At 44.4% G+C, this 16361-nt stretch overlaps 1 protein-coding gene across 1 annotated transcript; it reads left to right on the plus strand.

Annotated features, from left to right (window-relative positions):
• The first annotated feature begins 1608 nt into the window (after window positions 1–1608).
• Window positions 1609–14059, plus strand: ZCCHC10 (zinc finger CCHC-type containing 10). The gene is made up of 4 exons (XM_075441558.1): window positions 1609–2022; window positions 5096–5257; window positions 8674–8715; window positions 12211–14059. The coding sequence occupies exons 1-4, from the start codon at window positions 1982–1984 to the stop codon at window positions 12476–12478; spliced, it is 513 nt and encodes a 170-aa protein (XP_075297673.1). The 5' UTR covers window positions 1609–1981; the 3' UTR covers window positions 12479–14059.
• The last annotated feature ends 2302 nt before the right edge of the window (window positions 14060–16361 follow it).

Below are 16361 nucleotides of genomic sequence, written 5' to 3' on the forward strand. Positions count from 1 at the left end.
TGCCTACCAGTTGTCCTTACAATAGGATAGTTGTGAATGAATATTGAAAATGGTTGGGTGTAAAGTATTTCCAGGATATTAAGAGCAGGAGTAATCATAATTCAGCATTAGAATACATGTTTTCTTGAGGATTTTTTGTAGTGGAATTTAAGATACAGTTTTAAACCTGATCCCATGAGATAACAGTGAGTTTTGATAAGGCCAATATCCGTGAATCCAGGATAGGGGCTGCTCTCCTTGTGCCAGCTGGCAAAGCTTCCCACGGGGCTGCCTGCCAGGTATGTGCCATCAGACAGCTCCAGCCGCTGCTACTCTTCTTTTTTCTGTCCCTAGACCTCTCCTCCCATGCCAGCAACTATAAGGAGATGATGCAGGAGCCAAAAATACAAGCCGCTGTTGGCATTGCTGGGGGACTACAGTCTCTTGGGCTGAATGGAGTGGAAGAAAGAGTTTGCCTTCCAATTCCTAGATATATCTGAAGTGTATTTCCTTACAATCAAACATAGAACACACTGGGTTAACGTAAACATGACTTATCAGTATCCTCAGGCCCCAAGTTTGTTTACTGGATTACTGAGCCATGGTTATGCACCCATACCAGTTAGCAGAATTAATCTTCTCAATTATACTGGTATTTATTTTTCTGTCAGTGTGGGATGTAAAAATCTGACCTGCTAAAAATTAATGTGTTAATAAATGCTTGCCAAGTTTCAGGAGTGATAACGAGTTAAATTATTCCCTTCTGAAATCCAGCTCTTCCTAACAATTTTTTGGAGCCCTCACGTTATGACCAGAGAGCTATTATGCTTTCCAACTTGTCGCACAGCTAAAACCTCTTGAGAAGCTGTCGCAGGCTGCCTGCAGCTCTGTTGAATTATTCACGTGGACTAACGATGGTGAAACTGTCACCCTGTGGTCAGGCCTGCTGGCTGGCTGAAGCAGCTCAGAGGTGGTGCCCCACGGCAGCAGAGACCTGGCTCACAGATTCCCAGCATGGCAGGGGTTGGCAGGGCCCTCTGTGGGTCACCCAGCCCAACCCCCTGCCCAAGCAGGGTCACCCACAGCAGGCTGCACAGCACCGCGGCCAGGCGGGGCTGGAATATCTCCAGAGAAGGAGACTCCACAGCCTCCCTGGGCAGCCTGGGCCAGGGCTCCATCACCCTCAGAGGAAAGAATTTCTTCCTCACCTTCAGCTGGAGCTTCCTCTGCTCCAGTTTGTGCCCGTTGCTCCTTGTCCTGTCGCTGGGCACCACTGGAAAGAGTCTGGCCCCGTCCTCCTGACCCCCACCCTGCAGATATTTAGAGGCATTTCTAAGGTCCCCTCTCAGCCTTCTCTTCTTCTCCATAACCTCCCTCCTGGCTCAGGCACCCCCCTCTTCCTCACCTCTCCTGCTCCCTTCTGCTGGCGGACGTCAGCCACAAAGCCTTCAGCCCTCGGCTTCCCCCAGCCACACAGCCGGAGACGGGTTGTCCCACTTACAGTCTGTTCTGCTGCCGGTGCTTAACACACCGGCTCCTTTCTGAGCAAAACGACGCGTTCTGAAGCGAGAGGCAGGCTGCCTGCAGGGAGAGAAGCGGCGGTCGGGCACTGACAGGGCGGGAGCCCGCGGCCGGGCTGACGCGAGGGGCCGGGCCCGAGCCATGGCGACCGAGCGCTGCGGGGCCGCCGGAGGGGACATCGGGGACGCGGCTGGACGAGGCGGCAGGGACCGGGACAGGGACCAGGACCGGGACCGCGGGCCGCCCCGGGCCTCCCGTCCGCGGCCCTGACAGACCCGCGGCGCGGCCCCGCCGCTGCCATGACAACGCGGGAGGAGGCGAGGCGACGCGGAAAGCGCGGCCCTCGGGGCGCGTCCTCTCTGGCCGCAGGAGGAGCGGCTCTCCGTGGTGGGCGCTCCGGCCCCCGGCGGGAGGGGGCGGCGGGCGGCGTGGCCCGGCATGCAGCGCGGCCCGCGCCTCACTTCCCGGCCTGGCCGCTAAGATGGCGACTCCCATGCACCGCCTCATCGCTCGGAGACAGGCGTGAGTGCGGCGGGCGGCCGGCCCGGCCCGGGCGGGGAGGAGCGGGGCGGGGGGGGGGGGGGTTCCACCGGCGAGGCGGTGCCCGCCGGGCAGCGCCCCGAGGCAGCCGCTGGCGGGGAGGGGGCTGCGGAGGGGCGGCCGCGGGCCCTGGGGGGAGCGGGGCCGGGGCGTCCCCCCCCAATGGGGCCTGGGGTGGGAGCACGGAGCCTTCCCCCCCGCTTTCCTCCTTCTCCTCCTCCTCCTCCTCCTGCCGGGTGCCCCGCGTCCGAGGGGAGCGCTGCTCGGCCGTGAGGAGACCGGGACGCGGGTGGCGGCGGGGGGGAGCGGGGCGGTGGAGAAGGGGGCGAAGCCCCTAGATTTCGGGGTTTGGCGCTGAGTTTCGGCGCGGCCGCGGTCCTCGGTGGAGCGGGGCAGACCTGGCGATGCGGGCGGTTACCCATCTTCATCGTCAGGTTAAAAAATAAGTTTTAGGTTCACGTTATGATCTATTTATAGAGCTATAAAAGAAGGGGGTGGAAAAAAAAACCCCAAACAAGCGACTTTTATTCAGATACGGATGTTGCATTCCAGTAATCCTCTCAGTCCCGAAGGGATCTGGTTGGCAAACACTGAAGCGAGGAAAAGCCAGCGTTTGTGCTTCAGTACAGCAAATGCCTGTGTTCCGCTCTCATGTATTACTTGCGTTGGCTTGTCATTTGGTTGTTGGTTTGGATTTTTTTTGCTTCCTTAGGATAATTTATTTCTCGAGTTTTGGAGTGTGTGTGGTGATTTTTTGTCTGATCCTAAGAGTTGGACAGAATACGGATAACTTCTGTGTTCTCTTTCCTTTTTCATTGTTCAGTATGATCTCCTTCCTATTTTCCAGTGGAAAGTAACCTGGAATTTCAAAGTACTCGTGGAGTACTTGGTCTTTTAAGTTGCTGTATTATTATGACCCAAGGAATGATTTCTTCCACTTCTCATTGTGTCTCTGTGTGCTGAGCTGCGCATCTGCCAGCCGCTGCTCCTAGGTTGTGGTCACCGATCGCTGTTGAAAGGTCGCTGCAGTCTCGCGCTTTTCATCAGTGTTCAAACCTGTTGGCGCTGATGCCGTGTTTATAGGTCTGTAGTTGTTGAGCTGTTTTGGTCAGGGTTTCTGGTAATTTACTTAGATTGCTTTTAGGGCTTGATTGTATTGTTTTAGCTTGCGTAGAATTGTCTGCCCTGGTCATGTGGGTTGTACTAAAACCCTGGCAATACTGAGTTATATTATTGTTGCTTTACACTTCCATTCTGTTCCTGTGGAGACAAGTGCAGACTAGTTTGATACAGAAAAACAGTGAATTTTGGGGGTTTTTATGTTGGTGAAGAGGAAGGAATATCATCATTCTGCTTATGTGGAACTTGTGGCAGAGCCAGAAGTCCAAGGCAAGACAAAGCAAACCATTCAAAGATGCTGGGGCTTTTCTGTTTATTATTGGACTTACTGCTTGATGTTCAAGTCCGAGTTAATTGTGCAGTGTAGGCTGCAAGATTAATTAGTTTTCTAGTGCTGATTTAGATTAGCGTTTCTAAGGTTAGATTATGAAGCCAAATACTCTTTGCATTGAAAAAGTGATGGATGTTCAGAACAAGATTCCCTTCAAGATGCAGCAGAGCTGTTGCAAAAGGTGATGGCTGGAGTTGAAGGAGAAGCAGTTCACACTTTGCCCTGAAAAGCAACACTGCTTTCAAGGGAAAAATGCTCACTACTGGCCTGTCACTTTATGCTCTCTTAAATACTGAATGAACAGTCGAGGAGCCTCCTCCTAGTTAAGCCAGGACTGTTAACTTCAGATCGTTTACATGGGCTGGCCTTGAAAAATTAGTGTTTTGGTGTTTGGAAGAAGTGATGGAAAGTGGAAGTAAGTTACAGCAGTTGCAGTGGACTGCGCGGGAGCTACAAAGTCCTGATTTCAGTCCTGGCTGTAATCTAGTGTTTGATTCTGGCCTTGAGCAAGTCCGTTGCCCGCTGTATGAGTTTCCTTATTTGTGAAGGAGGGTGCCTGTGAGGAGATAGCAAAACAGCTTTTGCAAAGCTTCAGCATAGCGGAGTAAGAGCTAGAGTATGAAAACACGAGTTTTGTCCCTTAACTGGCTTCTAAATGTGATTAAAGAGTTTTACCATAGTGTGACAACAGAAACGTGGGTTTAAAATGCTTGCTAAATACTTCAGGCACTTGGATGGTACAGAGTAGTAAGTGAAGTCTTGATTGACTTGCGTTGCACAAAGTGAGCAAGAATTTGATCGTTCCTATGACAAACCTCCTGCTAGCTTTTAATGAATCATAGTTAATTGAAATAAGCTGCAACTAAGATCGTCTCTGTTTTACTTGCTCAGAATCCTACGCTGTCTGTGAGAATTTGGCAAGCTGTGTTGTAAAACATAATTTCAGTTGTTTTATCTGAACCCAGCTAGAACCATGTGCAATTATTGTATAGTTACAAATTGTAATCATACCCAGTAACTGTTGTACAGTTATATCCTGTAATGATAAAAGCTGTGCCAGTGAGGTTGATTGTGATTGTGGTGACAGGATTAATCTTTTTTTTTTACCAACAGAGAATGGTCCTAGTAGCGTTTTTCAAAATGTTTAAGCTGTTTACAGTATCTAAAGGGGATGGGAAATTATGGAATCTGAAGAGTGGGGTAGGACTGCAAGGTAGGCTAACCAGCAGCTGGCGGAAAGCTGGAAGTGAGATTCAGGTGCTGTTGGTGAGTGTGGTGACAGCTGATGTTGGTAGTTCAGCACTTGCCACTTAAGCTCTGGAATAGAGGAAAAGTGTCTCTTTGTTCTCTTCCATAAATAGTTGATGCAGGAATGTTTTGATAGATGGAGATGTGTTTGCCTGAATTCTGTATGTGTCTGATGTTACTGTTCTTGTCCTGAGTTAAGATGTACAATAGCCGAGCCCCCGTGAATGTCTGGTGTAATCATAACTACGTATGCTGTTAAGAATCTGTATGACAAAAAAACCACCCAACCCTTAATGCTTTTTCAATGAGCAGAACAGACTTGGAATCAGTGACTTAAGCAATTCTGCATTTTTGTAGGGAGGCAAACAAGCAGCATGTAAGATGTCAGAAATGTTTAGAGTTTGGACATTGGACGTATGAATGTACAGGGAAGAGAAAATACCTGCACAGACCTTCGAGGACAGCGCAATTAGCAAAAATTCTTAAAGAAAAAGAGAAGCAACTGTTGCTGCAACAAAGGTAAGACTGGCAGAATGAAAATGTGTAGTTTATTAATGAAAAGGTAATTTTGTATGTGGGTGGGAAATATGGTGTCCTGGACCATTTTCTGTCCTCTCTTCTTCCAGACTGTGTGATACTTGCTTAATATCAGAGCCATTTTGTATGCTAGGTGGAATATGCACACTTCGGTCCCACAAAATTAAAATGTTGTTCATTAACACGTGCTCTTCTGAAATACACTTAAAACTTTTTTGGTCTGTGTGAAACAAAAAAAGTGCACTAAGCTAAAGTTAAAATACCTGGAGCCTTTTTTGTAATGGAATACTCTTTCCTGAATTCCTTGGTTACTTGGTTTCATATTGTTTGTGCTAGTGCAAGCAGCTGGGTGTGAAGACAGTAACTGTATTTATAGCAAAGAAGCGATTTTTTCACCTCTGTTCAGGTCTGCTGTTAGACTGTGCAGTGGATCCCTGGTCTTCTGGGTATGATCTGACAGAGGATCTGTGCCAGCACAGCTCCTGTATATTGCTCATTACGAGCTATAATGGTTAAACAGGTGAAGGAGAGTTGGATTATCAGGTGTTTCTAACTCTCAAGCATAAAGTAAAACTACCTTGCTGAATTGCATAGTTAATCCCCTTTCTGACATTTGAGAAAGATACATGCAGCTAAACAGAATAAGCAAAATTCTGCATTTGTGTAATGTGATTTCCTTTCCACTTTGCTCTGTGAGTAGATGTCAGAGCTTCTCCCAAGTTTAACAGTTGTTTTAGTAACCAACTCCAGATGACAAAGAGAAGAATGATGTAGCACAGGAGTTTCCCACGAAATTCCTGTGTACTCCGTTCTGCCGTTGCAACTCAAGTTTAGTTACGGTAGCTGGAGAGTTCCTGCCTCAGCCCCACTGAGGGACGGTATCATTTACAGCCATCGCTCCCAAAAGACATACCCCCTGCTGCTGCCTCTTGCAGCTCAGTGTGTTGGCTGTAGGTCATTAGTGCTGCCAGGATGTGAGTTACAGAAGAGTGCTCACACCTTTTGCTCTCTTATCTTAATGGGGAAAGAAAATAGGTGGTAACCGCTGGGAGAGAGGTCTGGTTTGACTTCTTCAGCTGAGGCAGCAGTATGAATCAGTGCTGAAATACTGACTTCAGTGGAAGCTCATTAGCTTGTGTTAAGAGTGACATAAGAAGTTTGATTTTGAAGTTAATTTCAATCCAATGAGTAATTCTGAAGCAATTTAAAAAAAAAAAAAAAACCAACTTGCTCCCATTGGAGACAGAGTTTGGAAGAGTTCTTCAGAGACTCAAGACTTTTTAAGACAAAGATTGAGTTTAAGACTGAGATTGTTTTCTTGTTCCTCTCCTGCCTGTTTCTGCTGAATTTGCAGGTTAACATTGGAGGACAGTGAATTCAGGGTGAAGTTGCTTGTTGCCTAGCCATTGTGCCTGAGTCTGTTTATGGGATAATTTTATAGAGGAGTTATAGGACTGTACAGTGTCTGTCACAAAGGGAGGTTTTTGAGCTGTAAGTTGAACAGTCCACAGCACGAGGGGTATGTGGTGTGAAAAGTCAGCTCATAAAAGGAAGACTAAGTAATCCTTAGATGGGAACGGGTTTCAGTCCTGGTTAATTAACCCAAGGCTGGATTCATGGTGGTGTTGCAATCATAACCTCGCTGAAGCTCCTTCCCTGCCATGAATCATCCAGTTCCTTAGATGCCAGTGTTACGCTTTCAGGATGGAGCTTATTTTTCATGGGAAGAAGATCTTGCTAGGTCACACTTTTCCTTTTTGTGTAGCTTGATTTGGGAGGTTATTTCTTGTCTGCAGCGAAGTTGGGTCCCTACAGGTCTGCTTCAGAGTATTTGTAGCATCATCTGTAAAGATCTAATAATCATTAACCAGAAAGCAAACGTAGTCTAATAAGGTTAATATTTACTTTCTGACAACCACATACAAGATTTTTCAGCATTAATTAATTCCAGCAGTTGTTCCATGAATTAATTCCAGCAGTTGTTCCAGGATCCTTCTGTTTGCCCAGTGTTGACCCCACGGTTCTGATGGACGTTATGGAGGTTTCGCTTACTGGTGTCAGTAAAGCCCACTGCTTGCCCATCCTAGAGTAGGAGCTGGGAGGGGAGGAAAGGTGAGAAAACGCTTCTTCCTGAGCGATCTTACTGCACTGAACCAAACCCAGGATGCCTGAGCCTTGTGTATGGTTCTGAAGACAGTGTAGTGCCTCAGGGAAAACGACCAAGTGTCACGGATGAGATCTGTGTGATCTGCAGGGGGCTGACCCCCCTCAGCTGTGTAGTTTACACTAGAGAGCAGTGAGCTCCTATGCTCATCCATACGTTAGACACTAGAGGGAGGCACAGACCTGTGCCATCCTCACACGCTGAGTTCAGTCCCGTCTGCTACAGGTGCTTTGGGATCTGATTCTGTTTCCTCACAGCGACGTCTTTTACCTGTGAAACACCTGGTTACCTATGGCAGGGGCACAAGGCCTTAATAATGTAAATATCAAGGGCATTCAGCACTACAGGAGCGATTATAATTTCGTTTGAAATTTGAAGATCAGCGAATCATCCTCTTGCCTACAGGAGCTTGTGGGGAGTGTGGAAAACTCTTCTGTGTCATGATAATATTTTCATATTGTATGTGTGAAAATAAAAAATTGAATAATCTAATTTTTCTGGCATACAAATGGCATTGAACACTTTGATGGAAATACAGTCTAGTTTACACTTAACGCTTTCCTTGTTCTACCCTTTTCTGGAGCCTTAACACATACTGCTGTCTAATTTCCAAATGAAGTGTATTTGCAGTTTTTACTTTTATTTCTGTGTATTTAAGATAGCTTCAAATCCCCTAGTGTTTTGTTAAAATAAACTTTTTTCTGTGTCATCTACCCCTAAAACTTTGTGAGTATATGAATACATAGGAATCTGAAAGACAAATAGCTGGAAAGTATTAATATAAATAGATTGTTCTGTGTCTTTTTGTACTTGAAAGAAATGCGTGGTGAAAGCTACAGAATGCTTCAGTATTTTACCCTTTATTTCAGTCAATTCAGTTATTACTAAATATGGGAACACAGAGCTTTTTTTGCATCCTTATCTCCTCTGCTTTTCCCCTCCCAAAATGTTGTCTGTAGAGTATGGAGGAAAGAGAAAGAAGAGTAAAGCAAACTTCACGCAGAAAATTAGAGGTGAATTGCTGAATTTTTTTCTTTATTTATTTGTAGGTATTGTTGTTGTTCTGGTTTGAATAGTGACTGACAGTAGATGCCAAATGAACTTTGGGCAGTGCGGTTCTCTGCCGGTGGGATACCAGTGTTCTAATATTAAACTCAGCTCCACTGTGCTGCTATTTATTTATTTTTTTCCTACTGCATTAATCAAAGCCGTTGTTTTTCCCCCCCTTAATTAGCACTGGAGAGAGTACTGCAGAAAGGAAGACCAAGAAAAAAAGGTACGTGGGGAACGATGACAAACTGTGCGGCTGTTCCAGTGTGTGATCTTGCACTGGGTGTTGCGGCAGGCAGTTCGGAAGGGGTGTGGGGGGAAAGTCAACCTTGCAAATACGGTTTTGACTTTACTGCTTTTAGCCTGTTATGGGCATTTGTATAGCGGGCATTTGGAGAGTTTCTACTCCTCTCTGTCCAAAAACTCTAAATTCTTTGTGCTCTGCTTTTCTCCCTGCTGATGGTCCTATTTCTACATGATCTTCTGTCTCAGAGTTCGTCCAGTGCATTTTAAACAATCGTGCAAGAACGGCACCCTGTTTTCTAGTCTGTAATCGCTCCACCTACCTACCTTGCTCTTCTTTTTGTTGTTTTCATTCGCTTCTGGTAGCAGCTGTCTCTCTGAAGCTTTGCATAGAGAGTGAAATCGAGTGTTTAGAAAAAACCCAACCCCAAAAGCAAACAAAATCCCCAGTCCCAGACCAACCCAAAATCCAGGAAGTCATCCTCCCCGTGCCTAAGTACTAATGTGAGCCAAGAACTCTTTCTCTTTTGACTCTTATTTCTACTTCACTTTGCGTTAATGTTTGCTTGGGAATCCGCTTCTGTCTGTATTGGCAAAACCCTTTCAGGAACAGCTGGAACCCTGGCTATAAATACTCCTGCTGATCGTGTCGTGAGTTTTACTTACGGGGGATGTCTCTGCAGTAACAGCCTCACTGTCTCTTTGGATTTAGTTGTCTGTTCTCTGTCTCTAAATCTTATCTTGTAAAAACAGTTCTTGGAAGATTTTTGAAGACTAGGCCTTTTGCTTTGTGTGGCAGTTGTTAAATAAGCCACAGCAGTTTTTAAAAATGCACCTTTATTTTAGGCTGTCACGTGGAATGTGGCTTTATTGCTGTGCCTGTTGGTGAGTGTCTTGGTTCTACTATCGGAATATGTTTTATCAAAGACTCCTTTCTCAGTAGTGTTCATGTATTGCTGGAGTTGTGTAGGACTAGTGAGATCATAAATTAACTGATTTCTAAACGATGTAGTTCAGACCTCTTCCTGCCTCACCTTTCTCCTATGCTGCAGTCTTCTACTCGGCATAATGATTTTCAGAGTATTTGAGCTCTAAACGAATGCAAAAATGAAGAGCAAAAGGATTTATGAGGGAGGGGGTGGTCTGGTCAGTTTTTCCTTAACATTTTAAAACTCTTCCAGGTTTGAATTACTATCCTGTTTCTATGCAGGCACCAAATCCATCAAAATAAGTTCCTTTCCAAGTATTTGCCACTTAGGTTTTTATTATGATACAGGAAGAACTAAATGTGGAAAGTTCATCAAAGGGTTACCATCAAATATACAAATTCAGGTTAAAAAAAATATGCAAAAGTTAGGGTTCTGGCAGTAGTGAGCTCTAACCTTTTACATAGTGTATGTTTGTTTTGATATAAACAGTAGTAACTAAGCTACAGGCTTAACCAGTAAAACAGGAACAGGCAAAACAGCTATTGTACAGTCTTGTGACCTCAAGTGACACAGAGCTGTCTTCTGGGTGCATGTTGGTTTCAGTGTTCCCATACAGCACACTTTGGTTATTAATTGAAAGCTGACTCTGTGCTCGGATTGCATATAGATCTGTCTGTCTGAAGGGTGGAATCATGTCTTAATTCACTTGTTTCTTCAGGCACTTAGCTGTGATTGTGCCCAAAATGTTAGATTTGATTTGAGTAGCATGTTTAAAAGCACCTGGGGTGGCCAGGTGATTGTGACAGAGAGACAAAAAGTCTCAGAGGAGGGTGACAGTGTGTGTTACAAAATGCAGCAATTGTTTCACGATTGGTGTGTGGAATCATGCAAGGTACTAACATTTCTGAGCTTGTTTTGAGAGAATTAATGCTTCTCTGCTGGAGGAATTTTGTACTTTTACAGTGGTGTAGCAGACCCAAAAATCTACCAAGCTATAGCATCTGGATTGTCACGTTAGCTAATTAGGAAAAGGTGAAGTAGGTGAATTTTACTTGCTCCCATCTCCATCCCCCTTCTGTAACCACCAACAGCCACATATTGCATCACCTGAAAACAAGTATCTGCTTGTTTCTTCTCTTGTAGATCTGGCTACTGCTTTGCTCTAGGAGCAGCAGTATGAAGTGTTCTATTCTGATGTTTCTGTGAGTGGGTTTCGGATTAGAACCTAAATGTTGGAGGTCCGTGGATGGCTTCTGTGAAAGGTGATTAGGCAAAGAAAGTTCAGTCACCCTTATGAATCAGGGGATCCTCTGACTGATTCTCCTCCATAGAAATGGGTCTGCACATCTAATGAAACTGTTTAGATTGAAACTACTAGTCCTATTGGGTTTTTTTTTCCTCATCTTAAGACTACTTTCTCACAAACAGTAAGTCTGTATTTAACCAGCCCTTATGGATTTATCTTTAATAAACAGCCATTGTGTCTGCACGCACAGAGATAACAGATTACAGATGGATTATAAAAGCTTCAGTGGTTCATAGCTTAACACATGCACCCAGATTTGTCAGCTGACATGACCATGGCTGATATAATGAAAAAACATTACTCTAATAGCCTTAACATAGGCGATACCTGAGTTGCTCTATTTAACCAAACCCTCTGATAAAAACTACTACCTTAATTTTCTAATGGAAAGAAGATTCTGCATTATATCTTTTTGCATGCTGTTTGGTTGACTTGGTGGGAGGGGAGGTGAATTAGTACCTTTGCACTTCATCTGGAGAAAGATCTATGGGAGAATTTAGTTGTACTTTCTTGGAGTTAATATTGCCTTACATAATCAGAGACCTTGGTCTGGAGAACAACTCAGCCTCAGTAAGGGCTAAACAGGAAGAAAAAATAATTGCAGAGGATACAGAAATCCGCTTTGCTATGTTCATAATTCTGTCTTTATCTTGGACTGTTTCAACCTCTTCTCCTCCACCTTGAAAACATAAGCATCCTGTAGTGGCAAGTAATTTGGGTTCTTTTGCCAGGAGTAATCTTAGAACAGTTTCCATTGAGTGCAATTCTGACATTTGTGAAATCACTGATGAAACTTCCACCAACCTTTACATTGCCAAAATTCCACTCCTTATTACAGTGGTGTGCTAGGGAACTGATCTGTGTTGATTTTTCCCCGAGGCTTTAGCAATAGAGGACATTTCATACTTCTCCTGCAGCCTCGTTCTTCTGTTTAGCCAAGTCAGTAGAGACACTCGTCATTACTATGAACAAGATCCTCGCCAGCTTCCAAACTTCACCGATGTTCTGTAGTCCTGTTTTGGCTTCCTTCATGTGTGTGGTGTCACTCTGCGGTTGCGCAAATGGCCAAAATGCATTTGTTCAGAACTGGGGGGGGAAATGGGAATTTGTCATAGATTGTCAGGCCTGGAAATTTTCAGACCAAATAATTGATCTTTGGGTGACAACACAGTACAAAGAACACTGGGTAATGAATGCTGTCTCTAGCAGGCCTGTCCTCATCTGTGTATTTGTTTTCTTTCAGATCTAAAAGTGTGACCAGTTCCAGCAGCAGTAGCAGTGCCAGTTCGGCTAGTGATTCCTCATCTGACAGTGAAGATTCTTCTACCTCTTCTTCTTCAGATGATAGCGACAGTGATGAGAGCTCCTCTACTTCCTCCTCTTCTCCATCTTCGAGTAGTACTTCCTCCTCTTCAGAGTTCGAGTCAGATTCCAGTTCCTCCAGCAGTAGCAGCAGCAGCACAGACAGTAGTTCTGATGATGAGCCACCAAAGAAAAAGAAGAAGAAATAGCGTGGTACATTGTAGAACTGTTGTTTAGTGAATGATAACATTCTTCGAAGATGTTTTGAGCACATGGTTGCCAAACAGTTTAACTGGTCAGCATTTCTACTGCTAAAACTTTCTAAATGTTTTGCATAGTTGTTCATAGGACGTGAAAGGTATTAAATGGCACGTGAGGCTTACTGAAAGAGTATTTTTGTGGTTTATCCTTTTATGGAAAACTTTACTTTTTTAGTTCAAAAATCTATCATCAGATTTGTTTATATGAGCTAAGGTCCAGTAACCTGGATGTTTACATGCTGGAAAGCAAAAGCTTTTTATTGCAGATCATGCTGTGCATCATATGCTACTACTCTATGACAGCTTCACTTAGATTGGGAAAACCCTCTAAACTGTTAGAAGCAAAAGTTTTACGCTGCTGGCTGTAGAGCGCTGTCGTTGAAGTTGAATGCACAATGTTGCACACAGAGGGCCTTCCATCTCACTGTTGACAGGTGTATTATGTGCTGCTGAGCTCTTCTTCTGATGGCTTTTCCTGGTGCTTCCAGGTCGAGTCTTAACTGCAACATAGAACTCTCAATAGTGTTCATTTGTTAATGGTCGATATACGACTTGTACTGTACAGAGGCTTTAGTCTTTTCAACTCCCTGTTTCCTTAGCTCATGTGTTTGTAGGGTTTTCGGAGACACGGAATGTCTCTGGCAGCAGTGTCTGTGAGAGAAAGAGGAGCACTGCACAGTGGAAGAATTGTGGCTGATGCTGCTTAGGGGTTTCATCTTTGTGCCTTTTTTTGTAAACTAAACGTATCCTAGTGAGAGAAGGGCTTGACTGGGTGTTTTTCAGAACATTTCCATTAGCTTGCCATACAGAGTATGGTCAGTAAAACCAGAGAAATAGTAGTAACAAACAAAAATGGGCACTATTGTCAAGGAGACAGGAAAAAGGCTGTTTTCACTGGATGCTCGGTAAGAAAAGGAGTCGCCTTTAAATAGAGGTCCCAAAGGAAGGTGTTTCCCATTTGATATTTTTGCAAAAAATTGTTGTGTAATGCAAGATGATCACTCCGTGTTGTTGGGCACATGGTGACTGGCATTATGGTCTGCACTATAATCAGTCCATTATTTTTATGTAATAGTGTGTACATGTCTGTGAAAATCTGGCATGGGAGAAGCAAGTTAGTGCAAAAAAGAAAAAACCCCAACAAAAGCAAAATCCAAACGTACTGCAGAACAAATATTGCTGGTTGCAAATTGGAAGTTACTTGTTCTTTTGGTGGATTGAAGCAGTTGGCATTAGTACTTTAATTTGTGATGCAGTCTCCTAAATTTCTTATCGTTGGAGTGCCCTTTTTTGGGGAGGGGGCATCACATGTGAAAGAATTCTTAAATATCTCGGTTTAGGTAAAATATAGTAACTAAACTATTTTTTATATTTTTATGGAAAAAGTAGTGTGCAGAATTACTTTTGAATAAACTGTGCTTATTTAAATGTTTTGAAAATATGTATGTTGTGTGTTTTGGTCTGTAATCAGTACTGTGTTTTACAGAACACTCTGCAGACTGTAAATAAAATTACCAGAAAATTGTTTAAGTCTTCTTGAGTGAATGTACCATTTAATGGGAAGAGTTAATAAATTATTAAACGGTAGTTGCAAAGTTCATGCTTACTGCAAATCCAGATGAGTGATACAGTAATGGTTACGCATGTGTGTGGAAGTGCTTTGGAATACAGGACTCTAGGGGGGTTCAGGGCCATCTCGGCGGTCGCAGCGAGCCACGCGCCAGGACTGAAGCAGGTGTGGTGGTCAGCTTGCTGTCGGTGACCTCTGCCTTGGAGGGGGACGCTGGAAGGGGCGTGTGGAGTCCCTTTGCTGTGGCTGGGCGGCAGCGGCGGTGTGGCTGTGCCGGAGGGCTGCCGTGAGAACAGGCGGGTGTTCAGAGGGGAGGGGATGGTGATGGAGGCTCAGCTGCCTTGACCATCCCGTAAAGAACGTTTTGTACATTCGCTTCTTTAATGCTGCTGGTGTTTGTGTGTAGATGGTTTCATCACAAGTGTGCTGCTGCACACAAGTGTATTGCTTCTCCCAATCTCTGCCAAGGAAAGAGAAGCTTGTTAGCTGCTGAGCACCAAGGCTCGTCGTTGCGTTCGGAGGGCTGCTCCCTTCACACATCTGTTAATGTTTGGTGGCTGCAGTGAGGGAGACTGGTCCGTTCAGACAGACAGAAGGAAACGCTCGCGTACGTTAGGTTCTGTCAGCAGGAGCTAGGGTAAGGTGACATGATGACAGATGATACGCAGGGGGCCTTAATGTAACTTCTGGTCCGCTGTTGGCTCCTGAGTGGAGATTCAAGGAGATGGCTTACTGCTTTTACTGGGTATCTGATGTTGCCAACCGCTGATTAAGTCCGAGACCAATCATCAGTCCCTCCGTACTCAGATTTAAAAAAAAAAAAGTTTAATTTCAAAGACAATCTTTTTAATTGCCCTTTCTGTTTAATTTGTTTCTATGTATTCTTAATTTACAGAGTAAAACCCATGAGCCTGCCAAGAGCCTTACCTGTTCATATTTCACTAGATCACATGCTCATTTCTTACTGGATGCTTTGATTCAAACGTTTTTCCAACAGGAAAGGTATTTCTTTAATTGTTGTCTTCCAAAACTCTAGGTTAGTACAAAAGATCATTATTTAAAAAAAAAAAGTCATTAACTAGAAATTGTACCTAGCGTGAGACCTGTGTAGCTCTGAACTGCCGCAGTTTAATCCTTCCAATTACAAGTAAAGCCGCGATTGCTAATTGAAGGGAAGCGATTGATGCAGTCTGGTAGAAAAATGGCCTCGGGAAAAGGCATCCCATTTCAAGGAGAAACACCGGGACCTGGTGGGAGAGCAGCAGCAGGGAGAGCCAGCCTCATCTTCCAGTCCAGGCCTGTATGAGATGCAACATCTGTCAGTCAGAAAGGTTTTTGGGTGCCCGCAATGGAATTGCATTATACAGTCTTTTGTGGATTGACTGTTTTTTTTTAGGGAGGAGTCCTTAATAAATAGGACTTTTGCTATCAAATGGATTTGCTTTATAAGGAAATGATTCAACATGCCTTAACTCCATGGGCTTAATTTGCTTTATGGAATTGTATTTATCCGAGCTCTGCCTTTATCCAGGCCCTGGGACACCAGTTGTGTCTGAGGCAGATCTTCGCAGCCGAATTGTGTTATCAAGACGTGTAAGGGGGGGGGGAGGAGCAACACAAAATATAATACCAAAATATAAGTTTGACTTCTGAGATTAGATATATCAAAAATGTCACTGGCAGAACCGTAATTTTAGAAACATCATGGAAACGTGACAGGAACACGGTATTTTTATGTTTTCCTGTTTCTTTCCGTTCCGTACAGGACAGTCTTACTTTCCCAGAGAAGCTGCCTGTGCCTTCCCCGCCCACATGAAGTAGGGAATTGTTGCTACCTCTAATTTTCAGGTAGGTTGGCATTCCACCCCAGTTCGATCGTGTTTTGCTGTAGTGTTGGTCACACTTCAGTGCCGCAACAAACGTCAGATTGAGCGCCAGTTGAAATAGTTACGGGCTGTCTAGATGGGCTCTGGACCCAGAACTGTGTCTTTGTGCAGCGTTTTCATATGAAGGGCCTCTGCAACCACAGCGTGGCACCTGGTAGACCATGTCATAGTATTCTTTTAAAAGATTTAGATTCTGGAGTTTGCTACGCTTACGCAAAAAAAAATAATGGGTGGGGGTTTGGTTTTTTGCACTGTTCTGCTGCACTTTGGGTGTATTTTGAGCAAGTAACAGAGTATTTTTAAGATATGAACAGAAAGTGGAACCATATTCTAGTACGTTTCAAAGTCAGTTTATATGGAAGTAGTAGTCTGTGTT

The sequence above is a fragment of the Opisthocomus hoazin genome, chromosome 22, assembly GCF_030867145.1.
Source record: "Opisthocomus hoazin isolate bOpiHoa1 chromosome 22, bOpiHoa1.hap1, whole genome shotgun sequence".
In the NCBI taxonomy this organism is placed as follows: Eukaryota; Metazoa; Chordata; class Aves; order Opisthocomiformes; family Opisthocomidae; genus Opisthocomus; species Opisthocomus hoazin.